This window comes from Eumetopias jubatus, unplaced genomic scaffold (assembly GCF_037043125.1).
Source record: "Eumetopias jubatus isolate StellerSeaLion01/CBP00866 unplaced genomic scaffold, mEumJub1_p1.0 scaffold_3, whole genome shotgun sequence".
Classification (NCBI taxonomy): domain Eukaryota; kingdom Metazoa; phylum Chordata; class Mammalia; order Carnivora; family Otariidae; genus Eumetopias; species Eumetopias jubatus.
The window spans coordinates 127,709,994-127,727,016 of NW_028274809.1; the positions used below are offsets into that span (position 1 = coordinate 127,709,994).

At 34.2% G+C, this 17,023-nt stretch overlaps 1 protein-coding gene across 7 annotated transcripts in view; it reads left to right on the forward strand.

Moving 5' to 3' along the window:
- Window positions 1–17,023, forward strand: part of NBEA (neurobeachin) — a 685,632-nt gene that overhangs the window by 209,723 nt on the left and 458,886 nt on the right. For all 7 annotated transcript variants that reach the window (XM_088021800.1, XM_088021804.1, XM_088021803.1 and 4 more), the window contains exons 18-23: window positions 3,189–3,297; window positions 8,705–8,786; window positions 9,659–9,782; window positions 10,607–10,799; window positions 12,932–13,948; window positions 15,937–16,154. In XM_088021800.1, coding sequence (XP_087877926.1) covers window positions 3,189–3,297; window positions 8,705–8,786; window positions 9,659–9,782; window positions 10,607–10,799; window positions 12,932–13,948; window positions 15,937–16,154 — 1,743 coding nt within the window. The remainder of the gene's footprint in view (window positions 1–3,188; window positions 3,298–8,704; window positions 8,787–9,658; window positions 9,783–10,606; window positions 10,800–12,931; window positions 13,949–15,936; window positions 16,155–17,023) is intronic.

Here is a 17,023-nt window from a genome sequence, read left to right on the forward strand (position 1 = left end):
TATATCCATACAATGAAAATACTAGTGCACAATTAAAAGGAAACAAACTACTGATGCATACTATGACATTAATGAGTCCTAAAAATCATTATGGTGAATGAAAGAGGCCTGATGCAGAAGACTACATATTAAATGATTACATTTATATGAAATATCCAGAATGCAGATTAGTAGATTACATTGGAGTAGTGATGGGAGTGGGGAGTGACTACAAATAGGCACAAGGGAACTTTTTAGGGTAATGAAAATATTCAAAACTGGAAATTGATGATGATTACATCACTCTATAAAGTTTTTAAGAAATTACTAAATTATATACTTATAAAATATGAATTTTATGTTTACATTGGTGAGTGAAGCTGCTGGTAAAGTGTGTTTATGTTTTGATGGTGGAAGTATGAATGTACATATGTTTGGAGGTCATCATAAATTGTCAAGTCTCATAAAATTAAATATAAAAGCTTTTAACACCCATCATTTCAGTTACAAGAATTTATTCTAAGGAAATAGTAATGGATATACTCAAAGATTTACCTATAAGGGCAAAATTTTGTTGATGGTAGAAAGAAATTGGAAATAGCAAAATGCCAACAGTAGTGAATGGATATATTATGCTGCATACTTACTATATTTAATGATTGAATATTCAAGATAGGATATATTCTTGATTTACAGGAAAAAAGCTATAAATTACCTATGTAGAATTATTTTCATTGTATTGATACCATGTATATTTGTCATCTATATTTATATGCATAGTAATTCATCTAGAAGAACACAAACTGTTACTTTATAATGATTTTCTCTGGGTTATGGAATTATGGGTCTCTTTTACCTTTTTCTTCTTCCAACATATGGTCTGAGTTTGTTATAAAATATTTTTTGACCATCCAGAAGAAAAGCTGGGTTGTTTTGTGAAGAAGAAAATTGGAGTCTGTTTTCATTGGAACGTTTAGTAAGCTAATAAATGTGTAATGTGTATGAGATTAAACGGTTACCCTTTTTTAAAAAAGATTACATTCTTAATTCAAGTGGACAGAAATCCTATAAAATTCAAAGGTGCGCAAATTGGCACTAAAAGCCTGAAGTCTGTTTAGGTCTTAAAGTTAAGTAGGGTCAAGATGTTAGTTTGTCTCATATATGCCCTATTGAAGCCTTTCAGAGCTGAATGCATAGAGTTAGGTCTTTCATTAGAGATTCTGTGGGAAACAAAATCATGTGATTCATAGCACAGCCACACTCTGCCTGAGATAATGGATGGCATTTTTGGCTATCTATTGACTGCTGTGCAGCAAAATTTATTGGTAAACATTGTTTTAAAGCAAACTGCAGGAGGAAGCTGACCTATCTCTTCTCTGATATATGCAGATCATTCTTCACGTTCCCTCACCCCCCACCCCACAGCCTAGAATATAACTGCTCTGTAAACATTTACATCTGGGAGGTAATCACGAGGGCATGAATTTCCTTAGTAGTTGAAACTGTACTGGTGCAGGTAAGAGATTACTGTAAATTCCTAATTAGACTATTCTACATAGCCTAATTTGGATAACTTTTACCAGCTTCATGTATCAGAGAGATATATTAAGGGATACACTCTGGCTTTTTTTTTTTCTTTCTTGATTAGGAGCAAATGAAAGTTTCAGTCCTCCCTGCCTTGGATGTAGCTTGAATTGCAAGAGACTTAAAGCCTTCCCTCTATAATCCCATAGTATCCATTAGTCCTGGTTTATTTTCTAATGACCCGTTGACTTTTTAAATCTTATTTATTAAGTGTTTTGCAAACACAGCCACAAGAAACCTAACCTTTGGGTTTAGGTTATTTTGCTGTTTCCCTCCCTGGACTGAGGAGGATTAGGTGAGGGGAGACAGCTGCCCTGTGTCTTTTGTAGTGCAGTGTGGACCTTGGAGGCTGATGTTAGAAGAGAGGATTTCCAGGTGAGCGGTATCCACATAAATGGTTCATTATTTGATTTCTGTATTAATTAAGGTAACAATGGCTGCTCTAACAGACAAACAATGAAATTTTACTTATTGAACTAGTAGTTTCTTTCTTGTTCACTGAAAATCTAAATGTGTGTTCCTCAACAGGCAATTTTCTTGCAAGCTGTCATTTAGAGACCCAGGCTACTGCTACCATCTTGTGCCTCCCTGTCTTCATCATGTGGCTCCTGTGTTTCTGCCTTGGGGAAAGAGCATGAAAGACATGCATGAGTGCTATTCTGTTGACCTGGCCTGAAAATGGCTCATGACTTTCCTGCTCACATTCCACTGGCTAAAACTCAGTTAAATGGTCACACCTGGCTGTAATAGAGGCTTGAATTAATAGTATAGTTGTGGACTCAGGAAGAAAAGAATAAGAATTGGTGAATACTAGTCAGTTTATATCATAGATCTGAACAGGGAACAATAGAAAATCAAGGTGATAGATGAAATATCTTGGGTTGAGAGCCAAGAAGATCAGATCTTGAATTCTAAGACAGTGACACAAATGAGAGGCATATAGCAATTCCCTGAGCTAGAACCAAGTGTTGCAGAAAGCCTTGAGTAGAGCCTTCTATCCTATTAATGGATTTGGTGGGGGTGGTGGGTGGGGGGAAACAGTTAAATGAGCCAATAGTAAATAACTAAGAAAGTTTTTTGTTTTTTCTCTTTGTTTGGCTTTAAATCCAATGGCAGACCACAAATACAAGCAATAATGAGTCCCCTTTACTTCTGTTGAATTATTTTGCTGTGTAATCCCAACATCAAACTGGAGTACTCACTTTTAGCTATAATTTTAAATTCTTGATATTAAAGTTTATCATAGATTATTTTATAGACTTTAAATTTAGATATAAAGGACTTAAAAATTCTGTGGTCTATCTTAGGGGAAACCAGTAGTTTTAACCTAATAAAAATAACTCCTACATAGTAAGAAATTTGAAAATAATAGCTGTCCACACTTATATAATCTATAACTTGTATATTTCACATTTTATTTGAGAAGTGTTTAAATAGTATTTTTGTAACTTTAGAAGATAGCTGTGGTGTAAACTTATTTTTTTTGTAAATGGAAGTTAGTAAAAATAATTACCTCTGTGATTCTGTATCTGCTTAATAGATTGTACTTTCTTATCCCAAAGTCATGTCATTAGAAAATCCAATGTATTTCATAGTATTTTGTTTTTTTCCCCCTTTTTCTCCAGGAGAAAAGTGGAAATTATGCATACTCATAGTCTTTTCACTCTTCTTGGAGAAAGGCTGATGTTGCATACAAACACTGTGACTGTCACCACATACAACACACTTTATGAGGTAAAAATAAAAAAATGTGTGATGACAATTTAAAATGTATCTAGTGGGAAACCTATGTAACTGGGATCAGTAGTTGGTCAATTAATCAAAAAGCCAGTAATTTTTTTTAAATGAACACATACTTACATTTTAAAATTTTATTTTAAAACATATCCATGTACATTTATTTGCCAATCTTTTTGTGTTGGTCCAAGGACTTTTCTTTGAGTATGGGTTGGCTGATTGACTTGTGCGGAGTTTTTCTCACATGAATCACACCCATTATGTATTATATGCTAGTTTTCTCCCCGCCCTCCGCCGATTGTCTCCTATGCAATAACCAACAGTAACCTAGAGTTGATAGTGGGGTAAATTGTAGGTAAAAATTATTTGTAAAAGTGCTATCAGGAAGAAGCTTTAGATCTCATCATTTCAATTCAGAAATTCTTTTCTCACCATTTCTAACAGATGGCCATATAGCTTGGGCTCAGTATTTTCTGTGAAATGCAGGAAGCCAAATGTTCATTATAGCTGGGAGGGCAAACTTTTCTGGTAAAGGGCCAGGTAATAGGTATTTTAGGCTTTCTGGTAGTCTTAGTTTGTCTGGGCTGTAACAGAATACTATACACTGGGTGGCTTATAAATAACAGAAATTTCCATCAGTTCTTGATGCTAGCAAGTGCAGGATCAAGGCAGTGGCAGATTTGGTGTCTGGTGAGGCCTCACTTCATGGTTCATCAACCATCTTTTCACTATGCCCTCACATGGCAGAAGTGTTAAGGGAGTTCTTAGGTTTCTTTCCTGTGGGCTCTGTGGCCCTACACACCACCTAAAAAGCCCCACATCTCCTAACCATCACACCGGGGATTAGATTTCAATACAGGAATTTGTGGGGACACAAACCTTCAGTCTGTAGCAGCAGGCTGGGTGGTGTCTCTGAAACTACTCAGCTCTGCAGCTGTGACTCAGAAGCAGCTATAGACAGCATGAACCAAATGGGGTGCTGTCCAATAAAACTGAATTGTATCTGTTTACAAAAACAGATGGTATCCGGAATAATACTTTGACCCCAGATCTGTCACATTACTTCACTAGCTGTTATATTCATCTTTTTTCTGTTTCATATTATCATCAGTAAATTTAAGAATGGCTGCTTTTTAGATAAATTAAAAAAACTCTTTTGGCTACTCTCATTTCTAAGCTTAATATTGCAACTTTCAGTCTGTCATTCCTCTAATTACATGATTTATAAACTTACCCTTCAGAACACAGCTTTTGTCAGTAAGAGTAGTTTTTTAATATTGCTCCAATATTTGTCCTACAGAACTGAATAAGCAGAACTGAATAGAAAGACCTACCGTATGCAAAACATCTTGATACCAATATTATATTTCCCTAATAATCGTAACTATTTTGGGGGCATATTTCCTGTGACAGTCACTTTTAGTGTAAATACTTTATATACATTATCTCAGATCCTTACAACAACTCTCTGAAACTGTTTTTTGTTGTTGTTGTTGCCTTTTTAAACAGACAAACTGAGAATCACAGGTTAAACAATTTGTTCTATGTCTCACCACTAATAAATGGTCATAAAATAGGCAGATTTCATAGTGTGTGTGCATAAGGCAAAAAACGTCAAAATCTACCTTCAGTGGACGTTAAAGTCCTCTGAATAAAAACCTTGCTATGGTATCAGATTAGAGCTCTATCTGGGTTTTTGTATTGATTTTCTTAGACTAATCCCTCTAGTTAATGATTCCTATACATGTTTTTTAAGTCATTTTTTGCCTACATTTTTGACCCTCTGCTTGTTTTAACCAATTAGAGCAGAAAGTCTTTGTAGTCAGTGAAACGTTATATTAAAATAAGAATGTAGCCTAACAATATATGTTGAATTTGAAAACATTATGTACCCTTAACCTTAAAGAAAATGTCCTGTGTGTATATACATATATATGTATTTCTATTAGTCAATAGCAAGTGCAGCAGCATTTTTACCTACCATCTATACTCATTAGCACTTTCTGAGTATCCAGATTTTAGTCTCTAATGATATTCTATAAAACTAAGCTGTTGCTGATTCCATGTCTTAGTTGGAGAAAGTCTGGATAAGTTTGGGTCTCCTGATCCTGGATGTTGGATGTTGCAGATGAAGGAACTAACTTACAAGGTCTCTGACCAATTTGGCAATATGTGCTTTTAAAGTAGAATAATAATCATGGTTTCTCAGAGTCCATAGTCTGAGAAACAAACTGAGGGTTCTAGAGGGGAGCGGGGTGGGGGGATGGGTTAGCCTGGTGATGGGTATTAAAGAGGGCACATACTGCATGGAGCACTGGGTGTTTTATGAAAACAATGAATCATGGAACACTACATCAAAAACTAATGATGTAATGTATGGTGATTAACATAACATAATAATAAAGAGTCAGACGCTTAAAAAATAATCATGGTTAATTGGAAAGATGGACTGAATTAATTATGATACTCTGAAAAGAAAAATTAAGTATAAAAAATAAAAAAAGAAAGGTGGTTATGATATGATTGGATAGTACTGTTGATCCCATAAAAAAGTAGAAAATGTGTTCAACATAAGATTTAATACTGCTAACAAACCAAATTATGTTATCAGACAGAATGGTGGATGATTAATTCTAGACCACCAAAGTTAAAATATTGCACCGTTTTGGATGGTGGCATCTGGTTGCCAAAAATTAACACTCATGTGATAGTTTTGAACTTAATTCTCATTAACATAGTATGTGAAATTTAACTATAAAAAGAAAACTCAGCCTCAAAACCTGCATCATGAGTTTGATTCCCCTTATGAGCATCATCCAGGGCTTGCACCCCTGGCAAGAAGCATTTGGTTGATAATCTTCAGTTTGAAAGCTCTTTTTACTTTCATTTTCTGTTTTGGTTTGAGGAAATTACCTTAACCCCAAACAACATGTCAAAATAAGTATCATTACAACTGTAGAAAAATATAAAATCAAGTACAGAAATAATAAAGAACTATGTCAAACCTATGGTTTTGGTAATGATATTTTAGAATATGAGGTTTTTGCAAAGTTTTTAGAAGACCAATTAAGTTCTGTGTTACTGTGATCTTTAAAATTCTACATGTGATAATGCCAATAATAGGATAAGCAACAACATTAAAGGACAAAGTGAGTTAGACCTTTTGGCAGTATATATCAGACAACATTGTATAAAAGATATAAAGATGACTATAGAACACTTAAAATGTGGCTAGTGTGAATTGAGATGTGCTCTGAGGGTTAAGTACATTTTGGATTTCATGTCCATATGTGGCTGTGTACCTTTTGTACTATTTTGTTTTTGTAGGGGCTGGGGTTACTTCCTATGCATATCTCTAATCAGTACCAGTTAAACTTCCATGGCCCATCTTGAATCATCCTTTCATTAAAATGTTTACATCTATATTCATCTCTCCTTATTTCATATCTCATTATTTCCCTCTCCCTTTTAAAAACTCACATAGGTTCTTAATGACAATCTACTGTATTTATTATTTAGCAGGATCATGTATTTATGCCTGTCTCTGGAGTATTAATTAATTGATTCTTGAAATATAGTTCCACCTAGCACCTAGCAACTATGTTTCTCATTCCAAACATGTAGCAGAGTGTGGACACATAAATGGCTCTTAATAAATACATGCTGGATTGAGTTTCTAAATATGTATTGGTAATTTAAAAAAGCTCATATTGATAGTATTCAAAACACTTTTCACATATAGAGCCTTACTTATTTATCTTCCTAGCAGTTCTGGTAGATAGGCAAGGCAATTATTACCCTCATCTTTAGAAGTTCAAATAGGGACTTAAGGAGGACAATATAAAATTGTAGATTCTTTGAGATTAGTTTTGTTTTCTGTATAATGAGATTTCTTCTTTTTGGGGTGAGAAAGTTTTGACTATTGTCTATCATGGAAAAGTATGGCCTAGTCTTTTCCAAGCTTGTCTGCAGTTATTTTGCATCTATTGGTAACCAGAATTTTAGGGATTTTGTCCACTCGGCTGTAGGTCCACACCAGTGCTTTTTTGGGCGGATCGGTGGGAAAACATCTTGTAAGCATATGGCAACCACTGAATGTCCTTTAGCATTTTCAGATTCTTTGGGTTTTCAGAGAAATTTCTGTCCGATGTGTCAGCTCAGTCTGATGAGTGGTGCATGTCTGTAGTGTTCTGTTCAGAAAATTCTGAGGCACTGTTTAGTATTAACAACAAAGTGTTTAGTGAAAGTAAAGGTCTTATGCCCTATATTTATCATTTTAATAATAGGTTAGTTTTTATTTCAAGTCAATACCTTTTTGATAAACATTCCTAATATATAATAAGTCAGTTTCCTATCTTCTTCTTTTTCTTCTTTTTTCTCAAGTCTGAGCAGAAAGATCAGAAAAATGCCACTGCTGGTGGATGTCATGGTCTTTTTCTAATCAAATGGGATTATCTCTGGCTCATGATTACTTTCTCCATCCCCAACTTTTACAAAATAGCTATGTACAACAAGCTCTCAACTAACTTTTATGTTTTATGCACAGATTTTGTACCTTACTTTAGGTTGAACTAAAAGTTTCATTCAGAACTTAGTATGTTAAGTTAAACAGGAAATTAAATCACTAGTATAAAATTCCATCTTTAATAAGTATAGTCCCACTGGATTTTTTTACATATACAAGAATAGAGGTATACACAGTGAACAGTCATAGTATCCATTATTTATATATAATTCAGTTATCCATTCTTAAATTTCACAAATGTTTGAGTACTGGCACTATGTCAGGCACTGTGCTGATTGCTGGGAATATAACAGTAAAAAAGATGTGTAAGAATCCAGCACTCATAGAGACTGAAAAATTAGAAAACCGTTTTCGAATTCTGTTTTTCATTTGGTCAACTTTTTGTCATTTTTGTTATTGGAAAAAGTTTAAAGAAAAACTCATGGGTAAATGACGAGCCACATATTTAATAAAGATTTTTCCCTTGTCACACTTCATTTTGAAGTTAGAACCCAGGCTCAGACATTTTTTTTTTATTTACTTATTTTCTAAGTTTTTTTTTTATTAATGATGACATAAAGAGTCATGTTTACAATTCATAATGTAAGTATGTTATGAATGTACACTGTGAAGGTATTTCAAACAGAATAAATTTTTGGATTTCCTAAATAATCCTTCCTCCTAAAGATATTGGTTCTTTTTTGTCTTTATCCATAATAAACAAAATTTGAAAACTAAAGAGTTAAAGAGTTTAGAAGTATGTGGAATGACTGGAAGACCCTTGAGAAGAGGATTTCATTTTATTTTGACAGAATTGACAGTTTTTGCAGATTCTTTGTATATTTTGAAATTATGATTTAAATTATTTTCTAAATGAAATTCAAATTCTTCATCTTTCAGATCTTGACAGAGCAAGTATGTACTCAAGTTGTACACAAACCACATCCAGAGCCAGATTCTACAGTGAAAATTCAGAATCCAAGTAAGCAAACAGCAGTTCTTTTTATACTCCCCATGCTGTACTTTTCATCCCTGTGACTTACTTATTTTGTAACTGGAAGTATGTACCTCTTAATTCCCTTCACCCATCTCATTGCCCATCTCCCTACCCCCATCTCCCCTGACAGCCACCAGTCTGTTCTCTGTATTTATGAGTCCGTTTATATTTATTTGTTTTGTTTTTTAGATTCCACATGTAAGTGAAATCATATGGTATTTGACTTTTTTCACTTAGCACAGTACCCTCTAGGTCCATCCATGTTGTTGCAAAAGGCAAGATCTCATTCTTTTTTATGACTGAGTAATATTCTACTGTGTATATATACTACATCTTTATTTATCTGCCAGTGGACACTTAGGTTGGTTCAATATCTTGGCTATTATAAATAATGTTGTAGTGAACATAGAGGTACATGTATCATTTAGAATTAGTGTTTTCATCTTCTTTGGGTCAGTACCCAGTAGTGGAATTATCGGATCATAATGATAATTCTATTTTAAATTTTTTGAGGACCCTTCATACTGTTTTCTACAGTGGCTGCACCAAGTTACATTCTCACCAGCAGTGCATGAGAGTTCCCTTTTCTCCACATCCTCACCAACACTTGTTATTTCTTATTTTTTTGATACTAGCCGAACAGAAATTCTTTATTGTAATGTAGTAGTATTGTGGTAACATGGAAAACTAAATCAAAACTTTTCATAACCATCTTAATCATTATGGTGATTACCATAGTTCATGGTACTTTTAACTCACCTACCATAAGGCTAAGTTGAAAATGAGTAAAACTTTTTGAGTGGAAGATATGATGCAGTTATAAATCTTGACCTCTTTTTTTTGTTGTTCATTTACAGTGATTCTTAAGGTGGTGGCAACTCTGTTAAAAAATTCTACACCAAGTGCAGAACTTATGGAAGTTCGTCGTTTATTTTTATCTGACATGATAAAACTTTTCAGTAACAGCCGTGAAAATAGAAGGTAAGCAGTTTCAATACCATAATAAAACTTTATTCCATAATTATTTTCTCTCCCTTACCTTCAATCTCTTTCAAAACATTTTTCAAATCTTTCCCGTATTGCTAAATAATTGTAATTATCAGAAAAGGCATTTTATGTTTCTTTGATACAATCTACATTCATTATATTTGTATTTATTTTTATGTTTTTATTTGATTATGTGAGTATTATATTTTAATCGTTTCTGTGAATATACATATTCACAAACCCTTATTTAAAATTCATCATTCCTTTTGGTGACACCCATCTATTATAATCATGTTGGATTTGCTCATATTCATCTATGCTTTTCTCAGTTTTTGTCTGTAACTGATTGTTGTCATGCATTTTCGAGCTGGTTAGCTAAGACATGGGGCACAATCTAAGGCTATGGTTGCTTCCTGAATCTTTAATTTCACAAATATTTATTGAGTGGTATGTATAAAGTACTGTGCTGCGCAGGTTATCTTAGTATATAGTCTTGGTACAATTTAGTGGGGAAGATAAAACAGTGATTAATATATAATGTATTAAGTGCATTGTGAGTGGTACATATGATGAGGGAGTAGAGAAACAGTAGCTATATCTGACTAGGAGAGTTAGGAAACCAATTTGAAATGATAATTTGGATTTTTCCAGGTAGAAAAATGGGAGAAAATCATTCCAGGTATAGAATATAGAATGTGCAGAATGACTGTGCATCTTGCTTTATCTAGGTCAGATCATATTTTCACTCTTTATCTAAATTTCAAAATAGTAAATTCTAATATAAACTAGGTATTTTTAATGAGTTTTTTTCCCACTAGATGCTTACTGCAGTGTTCAGTGTGGCAGGATTGGATGTTTTCTCTTGGCTATATCAATCCTAAAAATTCTGAGGAACAGAAGATTACCGAGATGGTCTACAATATCTTCCGGATTCTGTTGTATCATGCAATAAAATATGAATGGGGAGGATGGAGAGTCTGGGTGGATACGCTCTCAATAGCCCATTCCAAGGTAACAGATTTAGTATTTATCTGTTTCAGCTGTGGATTGAATGGCTGTAAACACTCATCTGGTGCCATCTTGTGGGCATTTTACATTATGGCCCATTCCTTTATCTCACCTTTCTCTCTTTTTTGTTTTTGGTTTTATTTTCTCTCTGTTCATAAACTGTTAGAGCATGAAATATTTTTAGATCATTTAATCAAAACTCCAGGTTTATGAATTATGAAATTTAGACCCCAGAAGTAACCCCACATATACTTTATAGCTTGAGTCTGAGTCAATAGCTCTTTTACCTAAAACATACCTACTGGTTCTTAAAAGAATATTTCATGAAATACACTCTGAAATATACATTTTAAGACTTTTTAAAAGTAGTCAGAAATTGCCTTTGTTTCCAAGTGAATCATAATTAAGTGTTTAATGGTATTTTTAATTGCATTATCTTTTTAATTCTAAGAATCCATATATTTATATTTTTAAACGTTATCTGATCTTGGTAAGAGAAAGTAGTGGGTTAAAAGTAACAGTTGTGTAACATTAGATTCTGTAAGATTTCTCATTATGTGGTGTCATAGAAAAAGCATGGGTGCCAGGCGTTCGGCTTTTACTCCAGTCTATGCCACAATTCAGTTTTATGACTTTAGGAAATTCATTTAGTCCTTTTGTGCAGGGGTTAGAAACATGGTTTTTTTTTAATGTTTTTAAGATGTACAGATAGTAAATTTTTTAGGTCTTGGGAGCTGTACAGCCTCTGAAGCAATTATTTAACTCTGCCGTGTAGTGTGAAAATAGCCATAGGCAATATGTAAACAATTGATTATGGCTGTGTTCTCATAAAACTTTACTTGCCAAAAGAAGTGATAAGCAGATTTGGTTCATGGGCTATAGGTTGTCAGCCCCCACTTTTGGGACTTGATTTCCTCTTCTGTAAAATAAAGGGGTTTTGTATCAAGATAATCTCCAAAGGAAGGTCCCTCTCAACATAAAACTCTGTTATCATTTAAGTATAAGTCAGTATAATATGTGCCTATAAGGAAAGATTTTGAACTTTTTTATTTTCAATTTTATTTTTAGATTTTTTTAAAATTTATTTGAGAGAGAGTGAGTGAGAGAGAGAGAGAGCATGAGAGGGGGACCTGCTGAGCAGGGAGCCTGCCTAGGGGCTAGATCCCTTGACTCCAGGATCTTGACCTGAGGCTGAAGGCAGATACTTAACCAACTGAGTCACCCAGGTGCCCCTATTATTTTCAATTTTAGTAGAATTTTTTAATTTCTGTTAAAACTTACATTTTACAATATATTGACACCTTTTATCATTACCTTAACAAATTTTAAAGTAGTATTTTATAAGAAAAAACATCACATTTTTATGAAAAAATACATATAATTATTCTTTTTTTTTAAAAGATTTTATTTATTTATTTGAGAGAGAGAGAGAAAAGGAGAGAGAGTGAGAGAGCACAAGCGGGGAGGAGAGGAAGAAGCGGGCTCCCTGCCGAGCAAGGAGCCTGTTGCAGGGCTCAATCCCAGGACCCCTGGGATCATAACCCGAGCCGAAGGCAGACGCTTAACTAACTGAGCCACCCAGGCGCCCCATCATAATTATTCTTAAACCAGTTTATATAAAGTAACCAATTACAGTAGCTTATATAAAGATAAAATTGTGATGTTTTAACAGTTTAAAAATGTATATATTTATAGATATGTGTGATTTTTTAAAAAAAATATTAGTTGTTAGAAGTAGGCACACATGTGAGTAATAGATGTGAAAACTGATATAGCAATAGTACTTTGAATATTACATATTATTAGCTGATTTTCTATTTTAGCTGAACTCAAATATGTAGAAGTTCAACTGGTATATTAGGTTAGAGTAACATTGAAATACTTGATCTAAAAGAAGAGATTACTGTACTTAAAACTTTAATGTTGTTAGTTTATAAGTCATCTAATAAATCATATCTATTTTTGATGATTATTTCCAGTTACTTAATGGAACTTATCTTAAAATTAATATGTTCTACATTTGAAATCTTAAAATTTTTGACACCATTTTTGCTTTGACCATAACTTTATTTGTATTTTTTTTCTTCTCGGTATGTATATAAAATGCCTTAATGTTTTCTTCACTTATTCCTAAGGTCACTTATGAAGCACATAAGGAATACCTAGCCAAAATGTATGAAGAATATCAGAGACAAGAGGAGGAAAACATTAAAAAGGGAAAAAAAGGGAATGTGAGCACTATCTCTGGTCTTTCATCACAGACTACAGGAGCAAAAGGTGGAATGGAAATTCGAGAGATAGAAGATCTTTCACAAAGCCAGAGTCCAGAAAGTGAGACAGATTACCCTGTCAGCACAGATACTAGAGACTTGCTCATGTCAACAAAAGTGTCAGATGATATTCTTGGAAATTCAGATAGACCGGGAAGTGGTGTACATGTGGAAGTGCATGATCTTTTAGTTGATATAAAAGCAGAGAAAGTAGAAGCAACAGAAGTAAAGCTTGATGATATGGATTTATCACCAGAGACTTTAGTAGGTGGAGAGAATGGTGCCCTTGTGGAGGTTGAATCTTTGTTGGATAATGTATATAGTGCTGCTGTTGAGAAACTCCAGAACAATGTACATGGAAGTGTTGGTATCATTAAAAAAAATGAAGAAAAGGATAATGGTCCATTGATAACATTAGCAGATGAGAAAGATGAACTTCCTAATAGTAGTACGTCATTTCTCTTTGATAAAATACCCAAACAGGAGGAGAAACTTCTTCCTGAACTTTCTAGCAATCACATTATTCCAAATATCCAGGATACACAAGTACATCTTGGTGTTAGTGATGATCTTGGATTGCTTGCTCACATGACTGGTAGTGTAGACTTGAGTTGTACATCAAGTATAATAGAAGAAAAAGAGTTCAAAATCCATACAACTTCAGATGGAATGAGCAGTATTTCTGAAAGAGACTTAGCGTCATCCTCTAAAGGGTTAGAGTATGCTGAAATGACCGCTACAACTCTGGAAACTGAGTCATCTGGTAGCAAAATTGTACCAAATATTGATGCAGGAAGTATAATTTCAGACACTGAGAGATCTGACGATGGCAAAGAATCAGGAAAGGAAATTCGAAAAATCCAGACCACTGCTACAACGCAAGTGAGTTACCCTACATGAGTTCTAAAAATGCATCGAACAGATAATGAGTTGATAGCACCACAGCAGTAAGAATCATTTCTTACCAGCTGCACCATGTTTATACTTAATTATGGTGCTATAGTAATTTATGGAATCAAATAGTGTGGTAGTATACATAAGAGACATTTAAAATACCTGGATTGTATTTCCAACTCTGCCACATTTTGTCTGTGTAACTTTGTTGAACCTCTTTGGGCCTTGAATTTCCTTAGACAGTACAAGAGGTTGTACTCGATTAAAATGTGACCTTTACGGGCTCTACCCATTCTAATAGCTTATGATTCTGTGGCTAAATTTACACATTTTGTACTCAAGATCTTCATTCTGAATACTTGATTAATTTTAACCTTTTAAAGCTTCACGCCCAACCTTGTTATGTGAATTATAGAAAAGAGGACTTAGAGCCCAGATTGAACAGATAAATGAAATGAAGGGTAAGGAGAAAGGGAATTGTTATTTATCAAGTGCCTACTATGTTCCAAGCACTGTGCCATATGTTTTCAGATTTAATCATCACAACCACCCTGTGAGGTAGGTAATATGGCTGAGAAAATGTGCAATTATTAGCAGTGAGAATTTTCTTTACAACCAGTTGGATAGGAATCTGTTATGAGAAAATTAAAGACTCTTAGGCCTGGCGGTGAGGAAACGTTAGTGCTGCAGTTCTGGCCTCACCAGAATAAAGCTAAAAATAGATGCTGTTTTCTGATATGAATTTTAATTGTGGAGCTTTGAGTTTTAAGACTTACTTCCTTATTTTCTAGGCTAAATTACCTTATGGTTAGGAGTTGAAAAATAATTTTACACTTAGTGATTTATTTTTGGTGTTTCTCCAGGTTTTCCATTCACCTTTTAATGTCCTCAAAGATAAAATTAACGTGTTTCCATTAGAATTATAAAAAGTAAACCATACATTTCTGGTGTCTTTTTACTCTAGTAACAATATTAATAATATATTCTGTGTTGGAAAATAAAAACAGAAACAAACAAAAAGTATCTTCTTTGTATGGGGAAGGTATTTTTATTTTTTCTCTATTAACTGCCAGTTTCCATTTTCTGTGGCAGTTGCACCACAGTGATAACTGGAAGGGGTGTGGAGATACTGAATTAGGTAAAGACTTAAAGGAAAGCATGGTGCATTGTTTTTATTTATTTATTTATTTAAAGATTTTTATTTATTTATTTGACAGAGAGATAGGGAGAGCGGGAACACAAGCATGGGGGAGTGGGAGAGGGAGAAGCAGGCTTCCCACTGAGCAGGGAGCCGGATGCGGGGCTTGATCCCAGGACCCTGGGATCATGACCTGAGCCAAAGGCTGACGCTTAGCGACTGAGCCACCCAGGCGCCCCAGCATGGTGCATTGTTTATTGAACATGATAATCACTGGGCTTGCCTGGTTTTCACTTAGAGTTTGTAGGTATTTTCTGGTTTTCTAACTTACCAAATAAATGTACTGTTTTTCTAAATTGAAGTATTGTGAGTGAAATAGACTTTGAGTTAACTTGAATCTATTCAAGTAATATTTTTTAATCTTGTGTTTCCAATTATAGTTAGTTGATGATATATATCCAGTACACTTCAATGTGAGTTATATGCTCACTTTCCTAAGGAAGAAATGTGGTCTAATATGAAGACTCCATAAACAGGGGTAAAGAGGACTTGGTTTTCAATGTGAACTTTGGTGTTAGACCTGAGGTATTTGATTACCTTGCATAGTTTTTGAAACAGCAAAATAAAAGTAATTAACAGTAGCCTCTTCAGCTCAAAAAGGTTTCTGTCCAGGGAATCACCAGATGAATAATACATGTAAGATATATTAACCTACCGGAGTCATATGCAAAGCTTTACTCACTCACTCACTGGATTATACTTTGTTTTCTTTTTGAAACAAAAGAAATTTTGAAAATTTCTTTTGCAGTCTACAAAAGTTCACCTTTTCTTTCTCTAGGCTGTTCAGGGTCGGTCTATTACACAGCAAGACAGAGATCTCCGCGTCGATTTAGGATTTCGAGGAATGCCGATGACTGAGGAACAGCGGCGCCAGTTCAGCCCAGGCCCACGCACTACAATGTTCCGTATTCCTGAGTTTAAATGGTCTCCAATGCACCAGCGACTTCTCACCGATTTACTATTTGCGTTAGAAACAGATGTACATGTTTGGAGGAGGTAGAAATATTTCTTTTCTTAAATAAGGGAACTTTCACTGAAGAAAATGAGTATTTTAAATTAGTGACATCAGTTGATCCATAAAGGAATTATATCATTGAATAATCTCACAAATTGAATTTACTAAACGTAATCCAATATTGAAATTTTATTTAGAAACTTGAATGTTTTCACAAAGGTTATAAGGCCTAGGGCTCAAGTCAAAAGGTGTCCAAGAATTTAGGCTTAAGACAATTAAAAAGCAAAATTTTGCCTATTCTATATATAAAAGAGATTTAGCAACAACAATGAAAAGTTTCAGTTTTGGTTCAAAGCTGTTTCCACAGTATTATTCTTCTTCTGTTAAAATTAATACCATATACTAAATATATTCTTGGTAATAAGATTATAACATATAGTGTTAAAATAGAATTTAAAATCACCTTACACCATCTATTTTTAGAGCCCTTACCCTTAAAGTAGTTAGTATCAGTTCATATATAATCACCTAAGGAAAACAGTCTAAATAAATTAAATCATCACTTAAGGAAAACAAAGTCTGCATAAATTAAATCATTACCTTGCCTCACTTTCAGTTAATTTTCTAATAGCAAATATGTGACAAATTAAGCAGTTATGAGAGTGCATCATTTATATGTGCATGCACATAAATTAGGAAGTTGATGGCTGTAACAGAGTACCCCACTGTCATTGACTTAAATAATCAGTGGCATGGTCTTCTCTGGACTGAAGGAGGCTTCTCCTGATTTTCCTTCTGAGGTTCAGGGTGGCTGATTCAGCTCCCAGCACCAGTTCAACATAGGAAACTTGCCCGAACGAGAAGGCAGGGGCTCTTCTTCCTCCTTCATCCCTTTCCTCATTCCTCCTCT